This window comes from Neolamprologus multifasciatus, chromosome 11 (genome assembly GCF_963576455.1).
Source record: "Neolamprologus multifasciatus chromosome 11, fNeoMul1.2, whole genome shotgun sequence".
NCBI lineage: Eukaryota > Metazoa > Chordata > Actinopteri > Cichliformes > Cichlidae > Neolamprologus > Neolamprologus multifasciatus.
In genome coordinates, this window is record NC_140449.1 from 23,136,289 (window position 1) to 23,157,521 (window position 21,233).

Sequence of the window (21,233 nt, forward strand, 5' to 3'; positions counted from 1 at the left end):
ATGTGTCACGTGAAGATTCATCAGCCAGATTAAGTGTTTACTGACAATTGACAGTGATAGCGGACATCAACATCACTATTCCAGTCAATCCTCTCCTCACAGACAAGCATAAACACACTCGACTATCACTAAATCAAATTTAACACACGTTTGTAATGACGCCAATTCAGTTTACAATAGGGTTCATTCGCTCGGTCAGCAGGTGGCAGTATCCTCGTACACTGGGGAGTAAACTGCCATTAAACGAACAGAAGAAGAAGAAAACCCCTGCACATGCGCGGTACGGATTGGGTAGACCCGATTTGTACGGTCCGACTTTGCACATGCGCAGTTGTATGCACAGATACTCTGACCCGTAACTATCGTAAAACGCTTCGACCGGAAGTAGACACCTTTCGCGCATGCGGGGTACCGATCGGGTTTCCGGTACGGATCGGGTAGTGACACCCCGCATGCGCGAAAGATGTCTACTTCCGGTCGAAGCGTTTTACGATAGTTACGGGTCAGAGTATCTGTTAAGATGTTGAGAATAATAAGTATATCTTAAAATGTTTGCAATAATGAAGCATTTCAGTACAATGTAGACAAAAACGAAAAATAAAAAGATAGTTACGGATCGGGACTCCCCGATCCTTACTGCGCATGTGCAAAGTCGGACCGTACAAATCGGGTCTACCCAATCCGTACCGCGCATGTGCAGGGGTTTTCTTCTTCTTCTGTTCGTTTAATGGCAGTTTACTCCCCAGTGTACGAGGATACTGCCACCTGCTGACCGAGCGAATGAACCCTATTGTAAACTGAATTGGCGTCATTACAAACGTGTGTTTAATTTGATTTAGTGATAATCGAGTGTGTTTATGCTTGTCTGTGTGGAGAGGATTGTTGGAAGAGTGATGATGATGTCCGCTATCACTGTCAGTTGTCAGTAAACACTTCATCTGAATCTTCACGTGACATATTACAAAGTCTGTATTATTAACTCTGTAATTAGGCGCCATTCTTCTTATTTTACGGTGCTGTTATTCAATCGGGGGACGCTCTCTGTTGAGGAGAAAAGCATGAATTTGTTTGTATACGGATTATCCATTGTTTAAATGTCCCGGTAGTCGGAAAGGAGGCAGAGCTGCTGAGAAATGCTAGGAGCTAACTGGGCGCTAACCGTATCATTCAAATATATTGAATGTCGCAATGTTGGCAAAGAGAGGAAGTGACGTGAGATTTGCGCATGCGGGGAACCGATCGGGTTTCCGGTACGGATCGGGTAGTGACAGTGCTCACCTCAGAGCTGAAAAATGGAACCAGTCCATAAACTGCTGTTCCTCTAGTGGCCACTTGAGGCTGGCTACAAAAGTGAGTCAGTCCCCACTGACTTCTATGTTTAAATGGCCAACATTACACCATTAAAAAGCATATTTGCAGCCTAGTAAATACAGTTTTGGCATCTATGGATTATTTAACCTTTATAACAACTGTACAGCAATTACATGTTTTTATAAGTCAACTGTTTTGATGTTTTTAAGGCTTAAAAAGGTGTGGCAACACAGGTAGCTTCAGTCAGTAGCTGCATTTAAGCTTGAGTCACACAAGCCTAGATACCAGTGTGTTAGCACAGGCCCTGAAAGAAAAAATGTGTATTATGCAGTAGCTGGAAGTTGCTAGCAGTCGCTAGCATAAAACTGGTTGAAATAGAGATACACAGTGCTACACCAAAAACTTCTTGCAGTTGCTTTGGTTGTTACCAGGTTACTGTGGTACCTTCAGTTTGCATGGAAAACAGCAGGTTGCCTGTAAATGATGCAAACCGGAAATAATGATATTCTGCCTTTAGAGAAGAAGTTGTTTGTTTAAAATGTGTTGGGTGGAGCAGTAAGGCACAACTTTTACAATGAAGGCGAATATTTTCTGTTTGTGAACTCCATCACATTTTTTCGCAATTACTGCTCAGAGAGTAAATGCAGAGACCGCAGACAAGCCGGCGTTATTCATGTCAACTGTGGGTGACTGTGGTAACATGCTAGCAGGCAAAGTAATCACAAGGAAGTTTCTGGTGGAGCACCGTCAGGAACTTCCAGCGACAGTGTAAGTCTGTGCTTCAGTTTTAATGAGTGAAATTCACAGCAGTATTTTAATCAGTCTGTTAATTAAGACTAATTAGCAGATGTCTGTGTCTTTGTGTTGCTCACATACAGTTTATGGATGCTACTTGCTCAGCTTGCTAACCCGAGCTCGTTAGCCTTAGCCAATTACTCCGTCCACTTGCCCAAATACAGCAAATACAGGCTCCACAAACCAACATGGTCAGCAACCAAAATGCTAAATTCGAAGCTTCCACCAAGCAATGGGTGACATCATGGCTTCATAGGTATGTCCACTTCCTATGTAAAGTCTATCCTAACGAGTTTGTTTTTGGTCTTATTAATTTAAGAGAAGATTATGAATTTTACTTAGCAAATCATGCTCCCAATCGGAGTGAAATAATCAATAAAGCAGGCTGTGATTTAGCCCGTGGCTAGCATGTGATTAACACGGTGTTACCTATTAGCATGCATACTTGCTTACTGGTTAAAAAAACACAAGAGAGCGACATCCAAAAACACTCATCTCAAGGACTCAGCACAAGTGAAGACTTTGTTAACCCACCGGTGACATCACAGTTTATGGCCTCGTTTTCTTTTACATATGCTTTACTCTGTTAACACTTATGACCTGTCCTGACAAGTTTTGGAGTCAGGTATAACCTTTAAGCCAAGATTACGATTTTGCCTTTCTGCACCCTCTCCTCACTGTCTTTGGATAACAACCAGGTCATCAAATCGAGATTAGTCCACTTACAATTATTAAAATATTAATGAAGTGCAATTATCTAGTAATTAATGAGATAAAAGTCTGAAGACAGAAAACAATTTTTTTTTCTGTAGCAGAATATTTTGTTTTTAATCATCTCATTACGCCTCAGGTTTTTCTTTCAACTCCTTGGTGGGGTTACAAATCCCCATGTTGGGACTGTTCTAATCAAACATTCAGCTGGCCTCAACACATCCCTGCTTTAATGGAAAGAACCATGATTTTAAAATAAAGAACAAAAACAAGATGATAATTAGCAGCTCATACACCTCTCTCAACATTAAAGTGTCCAAGATGCTGCTACATTCATATGCTTCCACTGAAGTGTGCAATTTCAGTTTTTGGAAAATACCCAGTTTCTATTTCTTACCATTATAAAAAAAAAAAAAGGCCCTGAGGTATTTTAATCAGAAGAATCCAGTAACACCACCCTGCTGCGTGTCAGGCTTACACAAGGAAAGTCGCCTCATCCTTACTCAGCAATGCCCACCTCATATTTATGTGGTCATGGACACAAACACACACACGACACGGTGGAGGAGAGAATTTTGGTTCCTACCAGAGTTTGGCTGTAATGATGACTGCTGTCAGGATGAGCAGCGAGGAGATGGTCACGGTGACGTAGAACTGTGGGTCCACTGTAACACACACATTTACACACACAGTCACGAAGTTATTCATCTCAGATTGTTTAACTGTATCCAGACCAAAAGAAGAAAACAGTGTAGCCAGCTGAAACATCAAATTGGACGTGCAAGACTCTAGCCTCCAACTATCACACCCATCCGATGACGTCTCCTCTGTGTTTTGCAGTTATGACAGCGGCTAATTCTTCCCTGTGAGTGATGAGAACTTTATTAGGCAATCCCCGCCGCAGACACAGCCGGGTGCACACAGCTGGGTGTCAGCCTTCACCCCGATGACAGCTAATTCCCTAGAGGACTCCTGGCATGTGAGTGTGTTCGCTCACTGCAACTCATGGACACCTTTATTTAGAAATCCTTCATCTCTTGATGCCCACCTTCCTCAGGCTCTGTCTCCTCTGCCTCAGTCCCACCATCCTCCACTCCCTTCTTGGGCTCCAGTGGTGGCTGCATGCTTTCGTCGGGGTAAAGCCAGTTCTCAGGCGTGGCGGTGCTGGCCTCTTGCTGGTTCCCGTGCAGGTACAGGTGATCGGTTTCCTGGCTGGAGAGGAAGTGGTAGGTCTCGTCCTCCAGCTGCTGCGTGGGACCCCAGACCACCGCCCACAGAGGGGTGGGCGTGACTTGGGCAGTGACGGACAACTGGACCGACAGGGCGTCCACCTGCTCCTCGGCCTCTCTGTCGTCACGGTTACAGGTGGAGGGCTGTGTCACCAAAGCAACCAGGAGGAGAGAGATGAGGCCAGTCAGTCGTGCGACAGGAGAGATGGAGCTGGAAGGAAAGGTGAAGGAGAAAGGATGAGAGAGGGTGGAGTGACAGGACAGTTATCTGAGGAAATGCATTGTCCGCGGCCGCCCTGCACGACCTCAACAGCTTAGACATTGATTCTCAAGCCGGCCATCACTCAGAATGACATTTTATGCATCTGCGTCCCACACATCTCTCCACCTCAGAAACTATCCATCTTACCATCTCTCCATCGCTTCACTCTGTTCACTGAGACTCCTCTTCTCCGATCATCTCTCTCTGTAAGATAAAACAGAGGGGCAAGAGAGGAATAAAAGCCAGAAAGGGGGGAGGGTCCTGCTTTTTGTCGCCTCCTTTCTTCTTCTTGTGTTTTGCCACATAAAATCCATGTAAACACAGACAGCAGCAAGAGTGCTGGCGAAAAGCCAACTCTGTCACATTTTGAAAGAAGCACACATGCGGACTCCCCGGGGCATCACAATCTAAAGCTCAACTGTCCGCCACATGTTCACATACATCTGCATGGTTAAAAAAAACATCCAGAAGTACACACCGGCCGTCTGCTCTGCCCTGTCACACACATCCACAGCGCACACACACCTGAGCACGGCACATTAATCATCATTAGAGTCGTCATGCATGGAGCGAGCACTCTATAAGTCACTTTGAACAGAGAGAGATAACTTCCTATCAACAACTACTGCATAAATGCCACAGAAATGTCACTCAGAGACACACGAACACACGCGCTCCGACACATATCAGTTATCATGCCTACCTCTGGCTGTGGAGAGAGGGAATGAGAGAGGGAGACAGAGAGAAAGGGGGAGATACAGGGAGAGAGAGAGAGAGTGAGGGAGGGAGGGAAAAAAAAGCATCGGTTGCCTTAGCGACTGAGACATGCAGAGTCTGGTGGAGTAAGAGAGGGGAGAGAGAGCGACGTGGGGAGGGCAAGAGACTGTAGGAAAGAGATTTAAATGCTAATTATGTGTTTTTTTAAAATGGGTTCAATTAAACGGACACAGAGGAAAAAGAAATGAATTTGACGAGCCAAACAGAAATGATACCGAGGACGACATTAATAAGCCCATTTTGGAGGCGGAGGTTAAAAAAAAAAGAAGAAACCTCTCCAATTGTGTTTACAAAGACAGCAAGGACACCCCAGAGAGAGAAAAAATAGACAGAAATACAGACAGTAAAAAGGAAGAGGCGCGAGAGAAAAGGATGACGGGAATAAAATTTAATTTACATTCATTTACGCTGGCAGAGGAGGCTAAAGAACTGGTGTTTCCAGAGGAGACGGGGTCAGACGGAAATTCAAAAAGAGAAAAAAAGAGATGCAAATTTGTTGGTGAGAGTCACAGTGTGACAGCTTTATTGTATGTGAAAATAATATTTACACAGAAAACAATCTGCTTATCGCGCTCACACGTACACTCGCTCACTTTCTCCTTCCAACACTGATACTCGGTCTGTCACACTTCACACCCCTGCACCCTCCCTCGCTGTCACTTCGCTCCCACCCTCTCATTTCCTCTTCATGGCTGCAGGCCGTGGTGTTGTCGGCACCAGAAAGCGGCGCTCACTGGAGAGCGCAGCGGAGCCACGAGCCGGACCCTGCGTCCTCCTCCGCGGCGGCGGACCGGCTGTCTTTTCCTTCATCGCCGCCTTCGTCGTTATCCTCGTAATCTAAATTAGATGAGGGGGTCATAACGATTTTTCACGACAAGCATCACCTAAAATTAACACGACCGTATTCATTTCGGAAATTCCACAGTTGCTCATTAAACGTGTGAGGCAACAAATGAAGATGTGAATGTGTGTGAAATTACAGCGTGTGTGTGTGTACCATCAGTCTCCTCATCATCTTCAGTGTCTCCCTCTGACTCCAGTAAACAGGAATCCATTAGACTGTCTATCCTTGCCGTGACATCACCCCTGTAACATTTACACCCGCAATTAAATAAAGCAGGCGCTTTGAACTCGTTATAGTTCTCAGAAGAGCCCGATTTCATCTGAAGTGGACCAAACAGTAAAACTACTGCATAGCAACCTATAGATCACGCTTTGGCAACACTCGCATTTAGAAAACAGATGAAAAACAGCCTGAGATGTCTGAGGAAAAAGGTGCAGCTGTAGAAATACGTCTCAATTTTGCACGTTCACTCAATCTACTCTCATTAGATGTGCATTAGAATTTACACAGCTGATCTACAAAGGCACCAAACCTTCATATGTGGAGTAAATCACAACTGAACAACCAAAGTATGTTCTGATTAATGAGTCCTCAAACTCAGTGTGTCCTGGAAATACTTTCAATTTTTCACAGATTTTTACTCCCGGTACAGTCAAGCTGGTACCACTGCACCGAGATTTCGTCAAAAAATTGGAAGCATTCATGACTTTTCTTTGCAAACCCGTCCAGTGGACCAGATTGGGCCCTCTGGCAGGCTGGTTCTAGCCCCTTATATTCGCCTTAGATTTAACACCCCCTGAACCAAAAGCATGATATCAAGATAAATGTGTGTGTCAAAATCAATTAAACCCATTAGCACATTAAATCCAATTATTAATTGGATTTAATGTGCTAATGTGCTAATAGAATTAAAAGTGCAGCTGACCTGAGAACAAACAATGAATATTCAAATAAGGAAGATAATTGAGCAGCTTGGATCTATAATCTTTTTAAGCCAGTGGTGTTGACGAGTATCGCTCCCACCTTTGCCTCCCGGAACTCGGGAGCTGCTCCCAAACGATGAGGTCTTGACCTCCGGTGACCCATCGGTGGTCTCCGCTCCCAGTGGTCCATGCTGCAAAGCAGATAATTCTGGGTGCGTCAGGCCAGGTCAGAGAGGCCAGGTACCGACACTGAGGCAGAGAGAACACTAGAGAGAGGAGAGAGACATGATAGGACCGGAGATCAACGGAGGAACATAAAGTGTGTAAAACTGCGTTTTTACATTCTCTGTAAATTAAAATCGGTTTGCTCGCTTTCCAGCAATGAAGCACCGGTCCCCAGTCTAGAACCAGTTCCGCATATTTCACTTCCCCTAAAAAATAGCTGGCAGAAACACACCATCGCCAATCTGCTGGCCTCAAAGCTGGAATTGCTGCGGGATGCAGCCCCCAGGCTCTGTCCACAATGATCTCCTTCCCACGGTAATTATCCCAGCTTCTGTTAGCAACACTGCATAATTATTGGTTTTCAAAGGTGCCAAAAAATGGTCTGGTTCTCTGAAGATACCAAAGCAGTGCGGGCTTTGCAACAGCACCTGCAATGGTAAAAAAAGAGAGATGTGGGACTCACAATTTAGCCTGCTCTCTCCATTCGCCAGATCGTAGCAGGATCCAATTAGGAGGCCTCCCGTCTGGTGAATACAATCTGTTACTCCGGTGATACTGCTGTGATTGGTCAGTCTGGTCATCGTTCCTGTGATAATTGGACAGATGTTAGGTGGAAGGATTATGCAGATTTCACTAAATCTGCCTTCCTTTTTGGATCTTTCTCTCTGACACACACACAGCCTACCGGTCCTCCAGTGCAGGATTTTGAGCCAGGCTCGACCATAAGCCAGGAACACTCTGTCTCCCCTCGGGCTGAGGGTTAGACGCCCGCACGCCTCCCCTCCGCAGCCTGTCACCTGGCTGTTCCAGTGGTGCAGCAGCCTCAGGGGGTCTCTATCCGAACCCCGGTTCTCCCACACAGACAACCCTCCCTCAGCCGAGCCACTGAACACCAGTGGACCCTGAGACTGCGGAGGGCACAAGAGACACAGTTGTCATGGTGATTTAAGTCTTTACCCTGTGTGTGTGTCTGTGTACACGTGTCTTAGAATGAGTGTATGCATGTTAGTGCAAATGCAAGAGAAGTGTGTGAACAGTTTTAAAATGTCTCTGTGCTTCTGCTGCTGGTTATAAATGGATTTTGCGTTTTGCATGATAAACAACACAGAGGATGACAATGATGTGCTACGCTTTAATGCTTCAGGCATATTATGATGATTGCAAATTGAAAAAAAATGTGCATATCCAGCTCTGGGTTTCAATATTCATAAAAAAAAGCCTTTTTTCGCTCAAAATATATACAGTATGCTCTAAAATTGGACGAGCTCCACAGCTTACATCTTAACAAATATCTTTGATTTCCATTTGAAAGCAATAAACAAGGAAAGCTTGCGTGAGGATGATGTGAAGAAATATAGCCATTTGATTTCCGGGGAAGAGGCTTTTTCACAAATTACTAATGAAGAGTTTGAAAAACTACGTTAGACAGCCACAGAAGGGAAACGAAAAATCTCTTCAAGTTAAAAATAGGCTGAAAATGAAAACAGCTTGAGCATCCTCCGTGTGAAGAGAGCGTGATGGTCAGCAGGTGAGTGACCCACCCACCTGGATGGAGGTGACGGCTTCCTGGTGAGCATTGACTGACTGGCAGTTTTGGAAAGTGTCCCAACTCCAGGCTTGAACTTTCCCCCCGTCTGCGGGGTGACAGAGTGTGAGGTTAATACGCGCTGACAGGCGACTGGCAGTCATTATTGTGGGTTACGGTTGACCCACCTGAGCCTGGCTGCCTAAACTGTGTGCCTCCATCACTGTGATTCAGCTCGATAACTCTGAGCTGCTCTCCCTAACTCACTGGCAGATGATGCCACATTGTCAGACTCTGCATGCATATTAGTCCCATAAACAACAACAACAACAACAAAAAATGGGCACATACATGCACAAAAATAGATATGTCACTAACACCTACTGTCCTCAGGAAAACACACCTGATCCAGTGATGATGTAGCCATCCTCCTCCGGCACAAAGCAGAGCGCGGTCACAGCGTTGAATGTGTAGATAGACTTAACACACTGCCCTGAAGGAAACAGTAAAAATCTAATTTAACTGACAGGGTGCAGGCCATCAGTCACACAGGCAAACATTGATTACAATGCACACATTTCCCACACACAACCCTCAGGCTCCATCTACCTATATATATATGTCACTATGTCGCTGCATGTGTGTGTGTGTCTGTGTGGTTAAGCCTACCAATACTCAGGGCCCAGATCTTCACATAGCAGTCCACTGAGCCACTCAAGATAAACCTCTCTTTGTCGGACAAAGACAGGGACCAGGCTGTCGAGGGGGTACGCGCAGACCAAACAAAGAGCAGAATGGGGACAGAGGAGGGGAGACGGAAAGAGAAAAGAGATTACGCTGGCAAAAAGCTGTAAACAAGTGATGATGCACAAAATAAAAAAGAGGAGACCGCAAGACAAAGACTGAAAATGACTAAAAAGGAACCATGTAATTAGTAATAGAGACTATGGTTTGACTGAGCTGCGTCATCAGTGCACTTCTAGACTTGGTATTTTAAGTTGGGGAAGCAGGTGGGGAGGGGATGTAGGAGGAGAGCCGGAGATGTGTTGGAGTGCAAATGATGGAAGGCTGCCTGCTTCAGACAGACAGTGAACTCTCTAAAGTGTCCACTGTGGTTACCTCTCTCTGGGCTGATCTGATGAACTGCTCCTATAATTACCAAACCGCAGGACAGAGGCATTACTCAGCTCTGCTCGGCCCACATGTTAGGATGTGTGTGTGTGCGTGTGTGTTTCCTCACCCAGCCTCTTGCAATACTCAGGGGGAGGTGCTGCCAGACAGGTGACCCCGCCGGTGTGACCTCCTAAGTTCTTGTGCTCTGTTGCAGTGGGAACGTGCCACACCTTCACTGTCGTATCTCGACTTAAGAGTGAGAATGACGGACGGGAAGAAAAAGGGAGGGCCCAGGAGGGAAAAAAGAGAGAGGGGGGAGAAAACAAGCAAAGTTAAAAGGCGTTCCACATAAACCGCAAGAGATTTGCGCCGAGTGATCAGGCGGAGGAAGAAAACCAAATATATGTCAGACAGCGAGGGAGAGAGCAAGAGCCTATTAAGTGATAAATTAGGTGAAATGTTCACTTTGCATATCCATTATGCAAATCGAGTCTTCTTTTCCTGCTTTACCTCCCAGAAACCACCAGGTTGTCAACAGCAACCACGCAGGTGACTATGTCACTGTGACCCTGCAACAGCCTCAAGCGAAACTTCGCCTTCTCCCACGATGCTTTGAGGGATGTAAATTCAGCTTCTGTAAAAGAAATGATTTGTGCAATTAGCAGTGTTGACTCATCAGCACCCTGGCTCGTTAATCTACACACTTCTTCAATATGGATTAGCCTGCCACTGCAAAGCGTGGGGCTAAATTAGCTCCAAGGATGCAAAACGTGGGCCCTGTCTTCAGGGAAGCATATGCAGCCAGTTGGTTTTAAAACTGGCAGCCTCGTGAGCTTGTTAGGACTCCTTCGGGGCAAAGAAGAATAATCTGATTTTAGATGTTAATCACAAATTAGGGCACCGCTTTGTGCTTTTAACTGCCACTGACAAATCGTAACGGCAATCTCTCCAGCCGCTTTTCTTAATTATCCCACCTTCCTGCCGTAGTAGCTGCTCCTCGTCAGAGCCCGCACAGTCGCCTGAGACGTCCCGACAGTTATCTGACACCCTGGCCACCGCTGTCCTTTCCCACTCTCTGCGCATCTCCGCCTTCCTCTGCCTGGCAGCCAGGGCTGGCGCTGCTTGAGCTCTGGACTCCTCTTCACCCTTAAGGATCTTGGAGGCTGGAGGCGTCTGTGATGGAAGGGCCTCAGGGACATCATCCCTGTGCCAGTGCAGAAAGCAGGTGCTGAATATATAATCGAGATGCAAACTGCACACAGTCACAGCTTGGTGACAGTGAGGATACCTGCGGAGGATCTCCAAGTGTCATACAAACTAAAATAATACTCCTGTAAGAGTAGTAGTCTGTAGTCTGCCTGCCAGGAGAAAATCAGCGTACTTCATTCAGTTTTATGTTAATGTCCACACATGCGGATTTCCCTCCTTAGGGGCTCCAATAAGGACAACAACATCCCTGAATAATGTTTACACATGACGAGCAGGAGAAAGTTCCAAATTTCCTAAAGCATGACAGTATTTGACCTGCAATGTGTTTGGATAGACATACAAAACAGATCAAAGGCTTCAAAGTGAATGTTGTTGCTTTTGAAGAATTATGTTTCTCTTCATCTGCCCCCCCACCCGTGGCTGGTACCTCTCCCTCACTTCCTTACACTTGTCTTTTCATCTTCTCCTTTTTTCCGTCTCCCACAATCCCAAGAGTTTGCTGCGGGCCAGAAAGCTGCAGCTGAAGCTCAGCCAATCTGGAACGAAGCTCCGCCTTCCTGGAGATCTGAGAAGGGAAGAGGCACGAGATTGGTTGTAAACCAAGCTGCTAAATCCACAAGTTGTTTATATGCACAACCAACATACCCGGCCTGTCTCGATTTATTAGACTGCAGCCCGCAACATACAGCATACTCCTGTTAGATTGTGAGCTTTGAAATATGCATAAATGAGTGAATCAAGCGTGTCAATTTTAGATTAGGTGGCTGGTTCCTCGGTTAAAGGAGCACTCCCCCAGTTTTTATTTCTCAATTTATTTGTCAGCGTTTTACTCTGCCTGTGAAAATCAGTGTTTGCATCTTTCGTGGCTCTCGCGGAGCTTCGAAATCATCGTGGTTTTTACCAGCAGGAGGTTGCGGAATACAGATTTTTAAAACACGGGTTCAGGCATTTGGAAAACTCCAAGGCGCAGTACATCTAACACGCTTTTGCATTGTGGGAAATGTATTCTTAAAACAGAACAATAAAGTGTTGCTGTGTAATCGTAATATTTGATCATCAGCTGTGGAAGAGCCACTTTAATCTAGTTAAGACTAGTTGAGACTGCCGTCTACTTTTCTAATTAAAAATGGAACCAGCAAATATATCTGTCAGATCAATTATTTAAAGACAAGGCACAACGTTTCACTCTAAAACAGGGGTATCAAACATGCAGCCTCTGCAGGCCACAACTGGCCCACCTATTGTGGCATGCACATATATATAAATACCTAGAATGGACAGGAGGGCAGGCTAGAGGTAGCAGAGCTGAAGCTTTTCATTAGGAGTGACCAAAGTGGATTAGATCAGAATGACAGCTCAAATAAATATCAAGGCAGAGATGGTTTGGAGTTGTGCAGGGGAGGGATAGTGGAGATACTGGACAAAGGATGCTGAATGTGGAGCTGTGTGTAGTGAAGGAGGACATGCAGAGACATGCTGATGTGAGAGAAGAGGATACTAAGGATAGGTGGGAGGAAGATGATCGACTGTGGCAACTTCTAAAGGGAACAGCCAAAAGAAGAAGAAGAAGAAGAAGAAGATTGTATTTTGTTGGATAAAAATTGTTTTGAAAGAGGTTAATGATTCAGACCTCTAAGATCATGACATGATCCATTCTTCTCATTTTTACAGGCTTCTTATAAACAAAGACATTCCCTGTGGCAAGTATTTTTTGGAATGAAGATCCATGATCACAAAGTTACAAGTTTCTTTGTAATAACAGAACGTGGAAAAACTGCACTTATTTTTCTAAAACATCTCAGGTTGCACTTCATCTGTTTTGTGAATGGGAGGCTTGTTAAACACATTCAGAAAGTCCATCTTCACATTGTATTAGAAAAAAGAAGAGTTTAAAAGTCTGCTTTTATTACATGATTACTATGAAGTGTTTTCACCGGTAGGGCCCACCTGAGATCAAACTAGACTCCTAGTGGCCTATGAACTTAAATGAGTTTGACACCGCTGCTCTAAAATGTAGCGAAGTAGAGAAATAAATGGTAATGCTGAAGGAAAGCACATCAAAATTAAGTTTCTTCTCCCACACGGCAAAGTAACACTTCATTTTTCACCTTTATTGGATTATTGTGATCTGCTCTTTATGAAAGAATCCCACTACGTTGGATACTCTAAACCATTGTGCCTTACCTTTTATTACTAGCTGTGAAAACTGCACATAACACTGTTCTCTAAAGTGATAAGAAGCCAGCTGTATATGTCCAAAGACTAAAGCAGGCTGTTATAAATGAATCTCTCCTTGGCCTGGTTCCTTCCTCTGATTGGTTTAAATACACATGTGTTTAAACCACGAATGTTTGCTTGCAGAGTCTAAATAAAGTCAGACACACCTGCTCCTCTTCCTGGTTTCTCCTATGGAACAAGCTGAGATGTTTGAACTGGTTATTATGGGGATTTTTAAGCTATTTTTTAAAAGACTGCAGAAGCAGCAGGTGCATTTACTCCTAAATTTGCACTATAATTGATTTGAAATTGTACCCGTTTTGATCTTTTCCTGCACATAAAGTCGATATCATCTTCCCTGTATTGGTTATTTAACCTAAACTTTCATCACATTAAGTAAAGGACACAATAAAGCCACTTTCAGCTGCTTCCTTATTCACAAGGGGTCGCCACGGCAGGTGGCTTTGCAGATGTTTTTTTTATGCTGGCTGCTTTTGCTGACGTAATCCCCAGGGGATTGGTTTCTCCTCCTGGGATCAAACTGAGGATCTTGTTAGGCGAGTGTGTAAACCACTACATTGTGAGGCAAAGGATGCAATACTAAAAACTCTGAATATAACTGCATTTTAACAACACTACAAAGAAAATGTTGCTACTCTTTTATGTTTTTCAGTCGCTTCATCACATTGCAATAGAGAGACGATATGTTTTTATAATTAAGAACTGATTTAATTTGCACAATATGTTGTTATTGTCACCGTTTCATATTACCTTTATGTTTTGGTTAGTTTTTTTATGACGTAAAGTGTAAATGCTCTCGACTGACTTCCTCATAATCAGCTGATTTTTTATACTTTATCATTTGGGTTTGCTCAGTGATACCATCAAATATGTCAGTGGTTGTTCCTGCTGTGTTTCGTTGCCTCATTCCCTGTTAATCTTGTGTCATTTTTCTTTTTGCATAAGATGGCGTGTCCCTTTCACTCACTTTATTAAACTTTAGAGGGAAGCAAGGTCTTTATGCTAACAGTGAAACTAAAAAAAGAACTAAACTGATACAAGCTAAATCACTCTTTGAAACAAAATTGAATTAAAAACAAAATGTCAAAAAACTCCAGTTGCTGTGATACTTGTAGTGTCCTAATCTGCTGGCTCATCTCAGATCATCCTCTGATCCAGGTCCTACTTCATTTTCAGAATAGATATATTCAGGATCCTCTTTGTGATATCTTTCCAAACTGTTACAGAGGGTTTTACTGCATATACATAATTCTAGCAACACAATATTCTAACCAGTAATTTACATAAGTGGGGCTCATTTATTTCAGTTTAACATCCATTTCTGTTTCTTAAATGGACAGGTATGCATAAACTTCTATTATGTAAGGTAACAAAAACTTTTTACCCTAACTACAGCTGGAAATATGCATAGTTACACCATAAAGGTCAGGTTTAAGCCAAGAAATTATACAGAATCTGATTATACAGAACATGTCAGTACCAATGTTGCCTCTTCATCTCACAGCCAAACGCTGCATTCGTAAGTGCTGAAATGTGACTGTATTAGAAAATGCCTTTGGCACAGAGGGAATCACAGCGAGATGATGGAGATGAACCTGGTATCTAAACGCAGATAAATATTACAGCCTTCACGTGCTTTGACTGGCCATCTATCTCACATGTTGATATGACCCTTGAAGGTTTACCCAGCATGCAATGTTTGACGTTTTCTCCAGTGAATGATGAGAAAACAAATCAAACATGAAGGATGCCATTGCTTGTTTGTGTTACTCCATGTCACAGAGATTAAACTGGTGCCATGCAATTGAAACTATGATGTACAAAGTTTGTCTTTAGACTTTGACACCTGGAGTTTTATATATGTTATTATATATACAGTTATAGATAGAGAGAGGAAAAAAAAGCTCCAAATTTCAGCCCACCTGAGGCCCTGCAACTCATAAAATGCTTATATAGTAAGAAGATAACAACTTTCATGGATTCATTAAATAGACTAAAGTTATTGCACAAATCAAATCAGCTGGCTCTGAGGAGTCAGGTGGGAAGCGCTGGTTGTTTTTCATTGAATGAAGGTTCTCAAATTGACGGAACTAGCTAAACTTTAGGTTTAAAGCTCCGTCCCGATCCTTTACATGTGCTTTTAAAAGTGCCTTCATCTAAGAATATATAATTAAAAGAAAAACGATCCTATTTCAGATGATGTGCAGGCTATTTTCCACAACTATGAATGCAGGTGTGTCTTGAAATTGAAATTTTGGCTTGCATTGTTTATGCACAAAATGTTTGGGAAAAACGCTGCCAAATGCCTTTCAGCTGGAAAATGTGTGTCACGCCATGCATGCATGCATTTACAGTCCTGCTGCCAGAACCAGGGGCAGCTCAGTACACGGAAATCACTGCTGTGGGGCTCGGCCACTCTCGTATTGCATTCACATTCTGGTCTTTAACACGCAGAGGTTCTCCTGAAGTTTCTGATTATTATATTTTCCAGATGCATTCGGCTCAACCTGTGATCTTCTGCTGTTCCTGGGGCAAAAACTGTCAAATTATTCATTGCACGGTTATTATTAATGCAGGTTAATCAGGGCTTTACGATGCCAACACTGTTAGTTTTAAGAAGCCTTACTTCACACCTTTCTGCAGCTGACTTGTACTGCGTGGCAAACCTCTAATGCTTACATTGACTGTTTGGTCTATTGAATAGACAGCTTTGTTGTAGTGACTGTCAGCAGGTCGATATCTATCTGATGTTTTTAATTTAGGCTAAATGTGTGTCTGTGCTGCTCTTGCAGGTATAACCTCGTGCTTCACCTGAGGGAAATTTATTCAGGATTTACACACAGGCTACACGGAGATGTAATGAAGAGGGAAAGGCGAATGAAGTGTTTCTGTACCTTGAATCTTTCCTCTGGGGTGAGATTGATTTTTATTTCCAGATTTTCAATCTGTCTCAACTTCTTCTGCAGCTTCCTCACCTCCCCCATTGGCGTTGTCTAACCCGGTTAGCTACACTTTAAAACTGGCTTTCAAGTTGGAAGAGAGCGTCAAACAAACAGCATTTCCTTTAAATAAAGAGTCTGAAGCGGTTTAAATAAATAAAGATGCATCGAGAGGCTTAGCAGGGTGGCTCAGAGACGTGTCGCCGGATGTTGACGATGTGTTAGAGGTGTATTACTGTCCTTACAGCGCCATCATGTGGCCCGTTCAGAAAGAGGCGCTAAATCCCGTTAATAAATAATAAAAGTACGCCATGTTCTTACTTAAAAAGACTGTAATGCGTATGTACGGTTTCGCATACACGAAATGATATAACTGTGTGAGGCTCTTCTTCAAAATCCAGGCCCTGAAGGTCACCATGACAACCGGAGGACAGCGCTGTAAAACTGTGCTGCATTCAAATGTACTCCCCAGAGCTTGTATTTCTGAGCGTCCGACGAGTGAAAGACACTGGTTAAAAAATAAATGAATAAATAAAAAATTTAAGGAAACACAAAGTCGGTTAAACTTCATTATCAGAGATAACAATGTGTCCAGTTAGGAAGCACTAACCACTGTGGATCATTTAACCTGCTTTGGTGCAAAGAAAGTGACAACATGAATAGTGGAGAGGCAACAACAAACAGCATTCCCCCCCCCCCCCCCCCCCCCCAAAAGGGTATGCATTTTATCCAAATGCTTTATTAATCCCAGTGGAAAATTGTTTTGTTACAGGTGGTCAATTTAAATATAAATATGAATGATTACAACATTTAACTCTATAAAAAAAAAACAAGTAAAAATAAGTGCAATATTAATTTTAATATTCCAAAGTTAAAATGATACTATGCAGAGTATAGACAGGATATTGCAAGTGAAAATAGTCAATTTATGATAAGGAAAAGTTGTAAAGATGGCCAGAGGTAGGAATGATGTCCTGTAGAATTCTGTAGTGCATGTGGCTGAATGAGTATTTCCTGAACACGCTCCAGCACAAGATGAAGACAGCATGACGGATTGTGCAATATTGACAATAGCTTAGACAGTATCCTCCTTTCTGACACCTCTGTCAGAGAATCAGGCTCCACACACACAACATTATTGGCCTCGCGAATCAGTTTATTCACTCTGTTTTTATCCACTTCCCACATTCTGCTGCTCCAGCACACTACAGCACAGCACAGCACAGCACGGCTCACAACAGACTCATTTTGCATGTGGTGTCCATAGATCATTGCATTCAGAGTTTGTGTACTATTTTTCTTTCTTTTTTTTCTAATTTGCTTTTTCCTAGTGTGCTTGTTATTAATGCATGAGACACTATCTGCAGCCCATTCAGGTTGCAGAGGTACTCCACCTCCTCCTCTTCGACTCAAGAGTGGTAGAAGCCGTAGATCCATAGAAGGGCATTAACCCACCCGGTCTGGTACCTGCTCCTTTACTTGAAGTGGAACAGGAGGAGCACTGACAGAGCCCTACAGAATGACCTCCAGCAGACTACTCGTGTGCATATTTCACCTGTGCTCACAGACCAGCACCATGCATCTTCATTGGCATTTGCCAGAGAACTGACAGGTCTGTCTGTTTCATCCTGGGCAATTAATTTGTTTCTTGTTTCTTTTATATTTATATTTATATTTATATTTATATTTATATTTATATTTATATTTATATTTATATTTATATTTATATTTATATTTATATTTATATTTATATATAGCATCTTACACCCTGCTGTTATGTGCTGGATTGTCTCAGGGGCATCTTTACACAGCCTACATCTGGGGTCTTGCCTGGTGTGATAGACCCCAGCCTCTATGGATCTTGTGCTCAGAGCTTGTTCCTGTGCTGCCATGATTAGTGCCTCTGTCCTGTCTTTCAGTCCGGCTTTGTCCAGCCACTGGTAGAATTTCTGGATATCAGCCACCTCCGCTATCTGCTGGTGGTACATAACGTGCAGGGGCCTGTCCTTCCATGATGGTGCCTCCTCTTCCTCCTCATTCTTGGGTTTCTGCTGCCCAAGGTATTCACTGAGCACTCGGTCAGTTGGGGGCATCTTCGTGATGTATTCGTGGATGTTTGTTGTCTCCTCCTGGACCGTGGTGCTGACACTCACCAGTCCCCGGCCTCCTTCCTTCCACTTAGCATACAGCCTCAGGGTGCTGGTCTTGGGGTGAAACCTTCCATGCATGGTCAGGAGCGGTAAAACCCTCCATGCATGGTCAGGAGCGGTGAAACCCTCCATGCATGGTCAGGAGCGGTGAAACCCTCCATGCATGGTCAGGAGCTTCCTTCTAGCGACCTCTTCATGATTCCCATTTGCCTGTGGGATCCCCAGGTACTTGTAGCTGTCCTCAGTGTTCCGCAATGTTGCCTTCTGGTAGTTTGATCCCCTCAGTTCTGACTACCTTCCCTCTCTTTGTTATTATCCGACTACATTTCCCCAGTCCAAATGACATTCCGATATCATTGCTGTATATCCTGGTAGTGTGGATCAGTGAATCGATGTCTCGTTCATTCTTGACAAACAGTTTGATGTCATCCATGTACAGGAGGTGGCTGACAACTGCTCCATTCTGTAGTTGGTATCTGTAGCCAGTCTTTTCAATGATCTCACTGAGGGGGTTCAGGCCTATGCAGAACAGCAGTGGGGACAGAGCATCTCTTTGGTAGATCCCGCACTTGATGGTGACTTGTGCTATGGGCTTGAAGTTGGCCTCTAGTGTTGTCCACCACATCCCCATTGAGGTCCTGATGAAGGCTCTTAGGGCCTTGTTGAACTTGTATAGTTCTTGGCATTCCAGGCAGTGCACAAGTTGGTCAGCCTATATATAAACAAACACCCAGCACGCCCCTGCGGGCGGTTTTATCCTTCAAGCTCGGGTCCTCTACCAGAGGCCTGGGAGCTTGAGGGTCCTGCGCAGTATCTTAGCTGTTCCCAGGACTGCGCTCTTCTGGACAGAGATCTCTGATGTTATTCCCGGGATCTGCTGGAGCCACTCGCCTAGCTTGGGAGTCACCGCACCTAGTGCTCCGATTACCACGGGGACCACCAATACCTTCACCCTCCACATCCTCTGGAGCTCTTCTCTGAGCCCTTGGTATTTCTCCAGCTTCTCGTGTTCCTTCTTCCTGATATTGCTGTCATTCGGAACCGCTACATCGATCACTACGGCCGTCTTCTTCTGTTTGTCTACTACCACTATGTCTGGTTGGTTAGCCACCACCATTTTGTCCGTCTGTATCTGGAAGTCCCACAGGATCTTAGCTCGGTCATTCTCCACCCCCCTTGGGGGCATTTCCCATTTTGACCTCGGGACTTCCAGTTTATACTCGGCACAGATGTTCCTGTACACTATGCCGGCCACTTGGTTATGGCGTTCCATGTATGCCTTGCCTGCTAGCATCTTGCACCCTGCTGTTATGTGCTGGATTGTCTCTGGGGCATCTTTACACAGCCTGCACCTGGGGTCTTGCCTGGTGTGATAGACCCCAGCCTCTATGGATCTTGTACTCAGAGCTTGTTCTTGTGCTGCCATGATTAGTGCCTCTGTGCTATCTTTCAGTCCAGCTTTGTCCAGCCACTGGTAGGATTTCTGGATATCAGCCACCTCCTCTATCTGCCGGTGGTACATACCGTGCAGGGGCCTGTCCTTCCATGATGGTTCCTCGTCTCCCTCCTCTTTCTTGGGTTTCTGCTGCCTGAGGTATTCACTGAGCACGCTGTCAGTTGGGGCCATCTTCGTGATGTATTCTTGGATGTTCGTTGTCTCATCCTGGACTGTGGTGCTGACACTCACCAGTCCCCGACCCCCTGCCTTCCGCTTAGCGTACAGCCTCAGGGTGCTGGACTTGGGGTGAAACCCTCCATGCATGGTAAGGAGCTTTCTTGTCTTTATGTCAGTGGCTTCTATCTCCTCCTTTGGCCAGCCTATTACCCCAGCAGGGTACCTGATCACGGGCAGGGCGTACGTGTTGATGGCCCGGATCTTGTTCTTACATGGGTGGCAGTGGTGGGATATATATATATATATATATATATATATATATATATATATATATATATATATATATATATATATATATATATATATATATATATATATATATGTATAGATAGATAGATAGATAGATAGATAGATAGATAGATAGATAGATAGATAGATAGATATCACAATCACAATTCCAGCTGGTGTATACACAAATTTATTAGTTTTATAGATACTAAACAGGAAAAACATTTTTTACTTTTTTACGTTCAAAGAAAAACTGATTATTTTGAAAATGGTTTAGTGGTTCAACCTGCTTAAGTTCAAACAACCATGGCAACTTTATGTGGCCCACGCACTAAAATGACTTTGACACCTTTGTTCTATGGTGTTCACTTTGTTAAAACACTTTTCCATTTTCATTCTGTCATGTAAAAAGCCTTCATTTGTGGTCCTCCTTGTGATCCAATATCAATTTTACAAGATGACTATAAAGGTAGGGAAGAAGGTAAAAAATATTTCCAGTGAGCATCACATTGGTTGCAAATGTTACCAGAAATTCACTTTTTTAAAATCATTAAATTTTGAAGATTTTTATGCATTTATCCAAAGGCTATGAAAGTTCTTGAAACATTGTTAGGATCTTTACTGTTCTCGTATTATTACAGTGAGCTGCAATGTCTTAATGAGCACAATGATAACAGGTGGCATTGGTTGGCCTGGAGAAGCTGGCAAATTATAGTCTTCCTGGTTCTTTTTTGCCTCCAAATCCCACAGACCTAAAACAGAAATATGGGCCAGTGGGGCAAATTAGTAATCCAGAGGCCCAGTAGCCCATAACCATTATGGGCCACTGGGCCTGTCCAAGTTGGACCAAGTAAGATGGTATGTCTAGTCCAATTTGGACTACTGAGAGCTGGAGGAGGTCAAGTACAGAAGATTCATTAAAATATTTGCAACATAAAATGGCTAAAGTAAGAGAGTAAATTAAGGGGGAAACATTAAGTGAACAAATGGGTATTTAGAAAAAGACAACAAGTTAGTTTGGAAGTTAACTTTTAAAGACATAACGCTGGGACTTTAATGAAAAATAATTTGAACTAAAA

General features: G+C 43.7%; 2 protein-coding genes and 1 long non-coding RNA gene across 5 annotated transcripts in view; 1 reads left to right on the top strand and 2 right to left on the bottom strand.

The window, feature by feature from the left end:
* Window positions 1–4,566, bottom strand: part of pianp (PILR alpha associated neural protein) — a 21,816-nt gene extending 17,250 nt beyond the window's left edge. Inside the window, exons 1-3 of the mRNA XM_085178111.1 lie at window positions 4,456–4,566; window positions 3,866–4,257; window positions 3,404–3,482 (exon numbers count right to left, since the gene is read on the bottom strand). Coding sequence (XP_085034237.1) covers window positions 3,404–3,482; window positions 3,866–4,257; window positions 4,456–4,466 — 482 coding nt within the window. The 5' untranslated portion in view covers window positions 4,467–4,566. The remainder of the gene's footprint in view (window positions 1–3,403; window positions 3,483–3,865; window positions 4,258–4,455) is intronic.
* On the top strand, window positions 347–3,980 carry LOC146508497 (uncharacterized). The gene is made up of 3 exons (XR_014876945.1): window positions 347–2,362; window positions 3,658–3,796; window positions 3,875–3,980. It is a non-coding gene; the product is annotated as an uncharacterized LOC146508497 (long non-coding RNA).
* Window positions 4,567–5,791: 1,225 nt separating the features above from the next.
* Window positions 5,792–16,502, bottom strand: LOC146508498 (F-box and WD repeat domain containing protein 10B). 3 transcript variants are annotated; one of them, XM_085178084.1, is made up of 13 exons: window positions 16,057–16,502; window positions 11,371–11,489; window positions 10,690–10,943; window positions 10,226–10,349; window positions 9,843–9,964; window positions 9,272–9,358; window positions 9,006–9,095; window positions 8,623–8,711; window positions 7,763–7,985; window positions 7,541–7,663; window positions 6,953–7,118; window positions 6,083–6,171; window positions 5,792–5,922 (listed from the first exon to the last, which is right to left on the bottom strand). In XM_085178084.1, the coding sequence occupies exons 1-13, from the start codon at window positions 16,144–16,146 to the stop codon at window positions 5,816–5,818; spliced, it is 1,683 nt and encodes a 560-aa protein (XP_085034210.1). In that variant the 5' UTR covers window positions 16,147–16,502; the 3' UTR covers window positions 5,792–5,815. The 3 variants fall into 3 exon arrangements, with proteins under 3 accessions (XP_085034210.1, XP_085034207.1, XP_085034208.1); XM_085178081.1 differs by having other exon boundaries at window positions 10,690–10,919; window positions 16,057–16,501; XM_085178082.1 differs by lacking the exons at window positions 11,371–11,489; window positions 16,057–16,502 and adding an exon at window positions 11,004–11,350 and having other exon boundaries at window positions 10,690–10,919.
* Window positions 16,503–21,233: the final 4,731 nt, after the last annotated feature.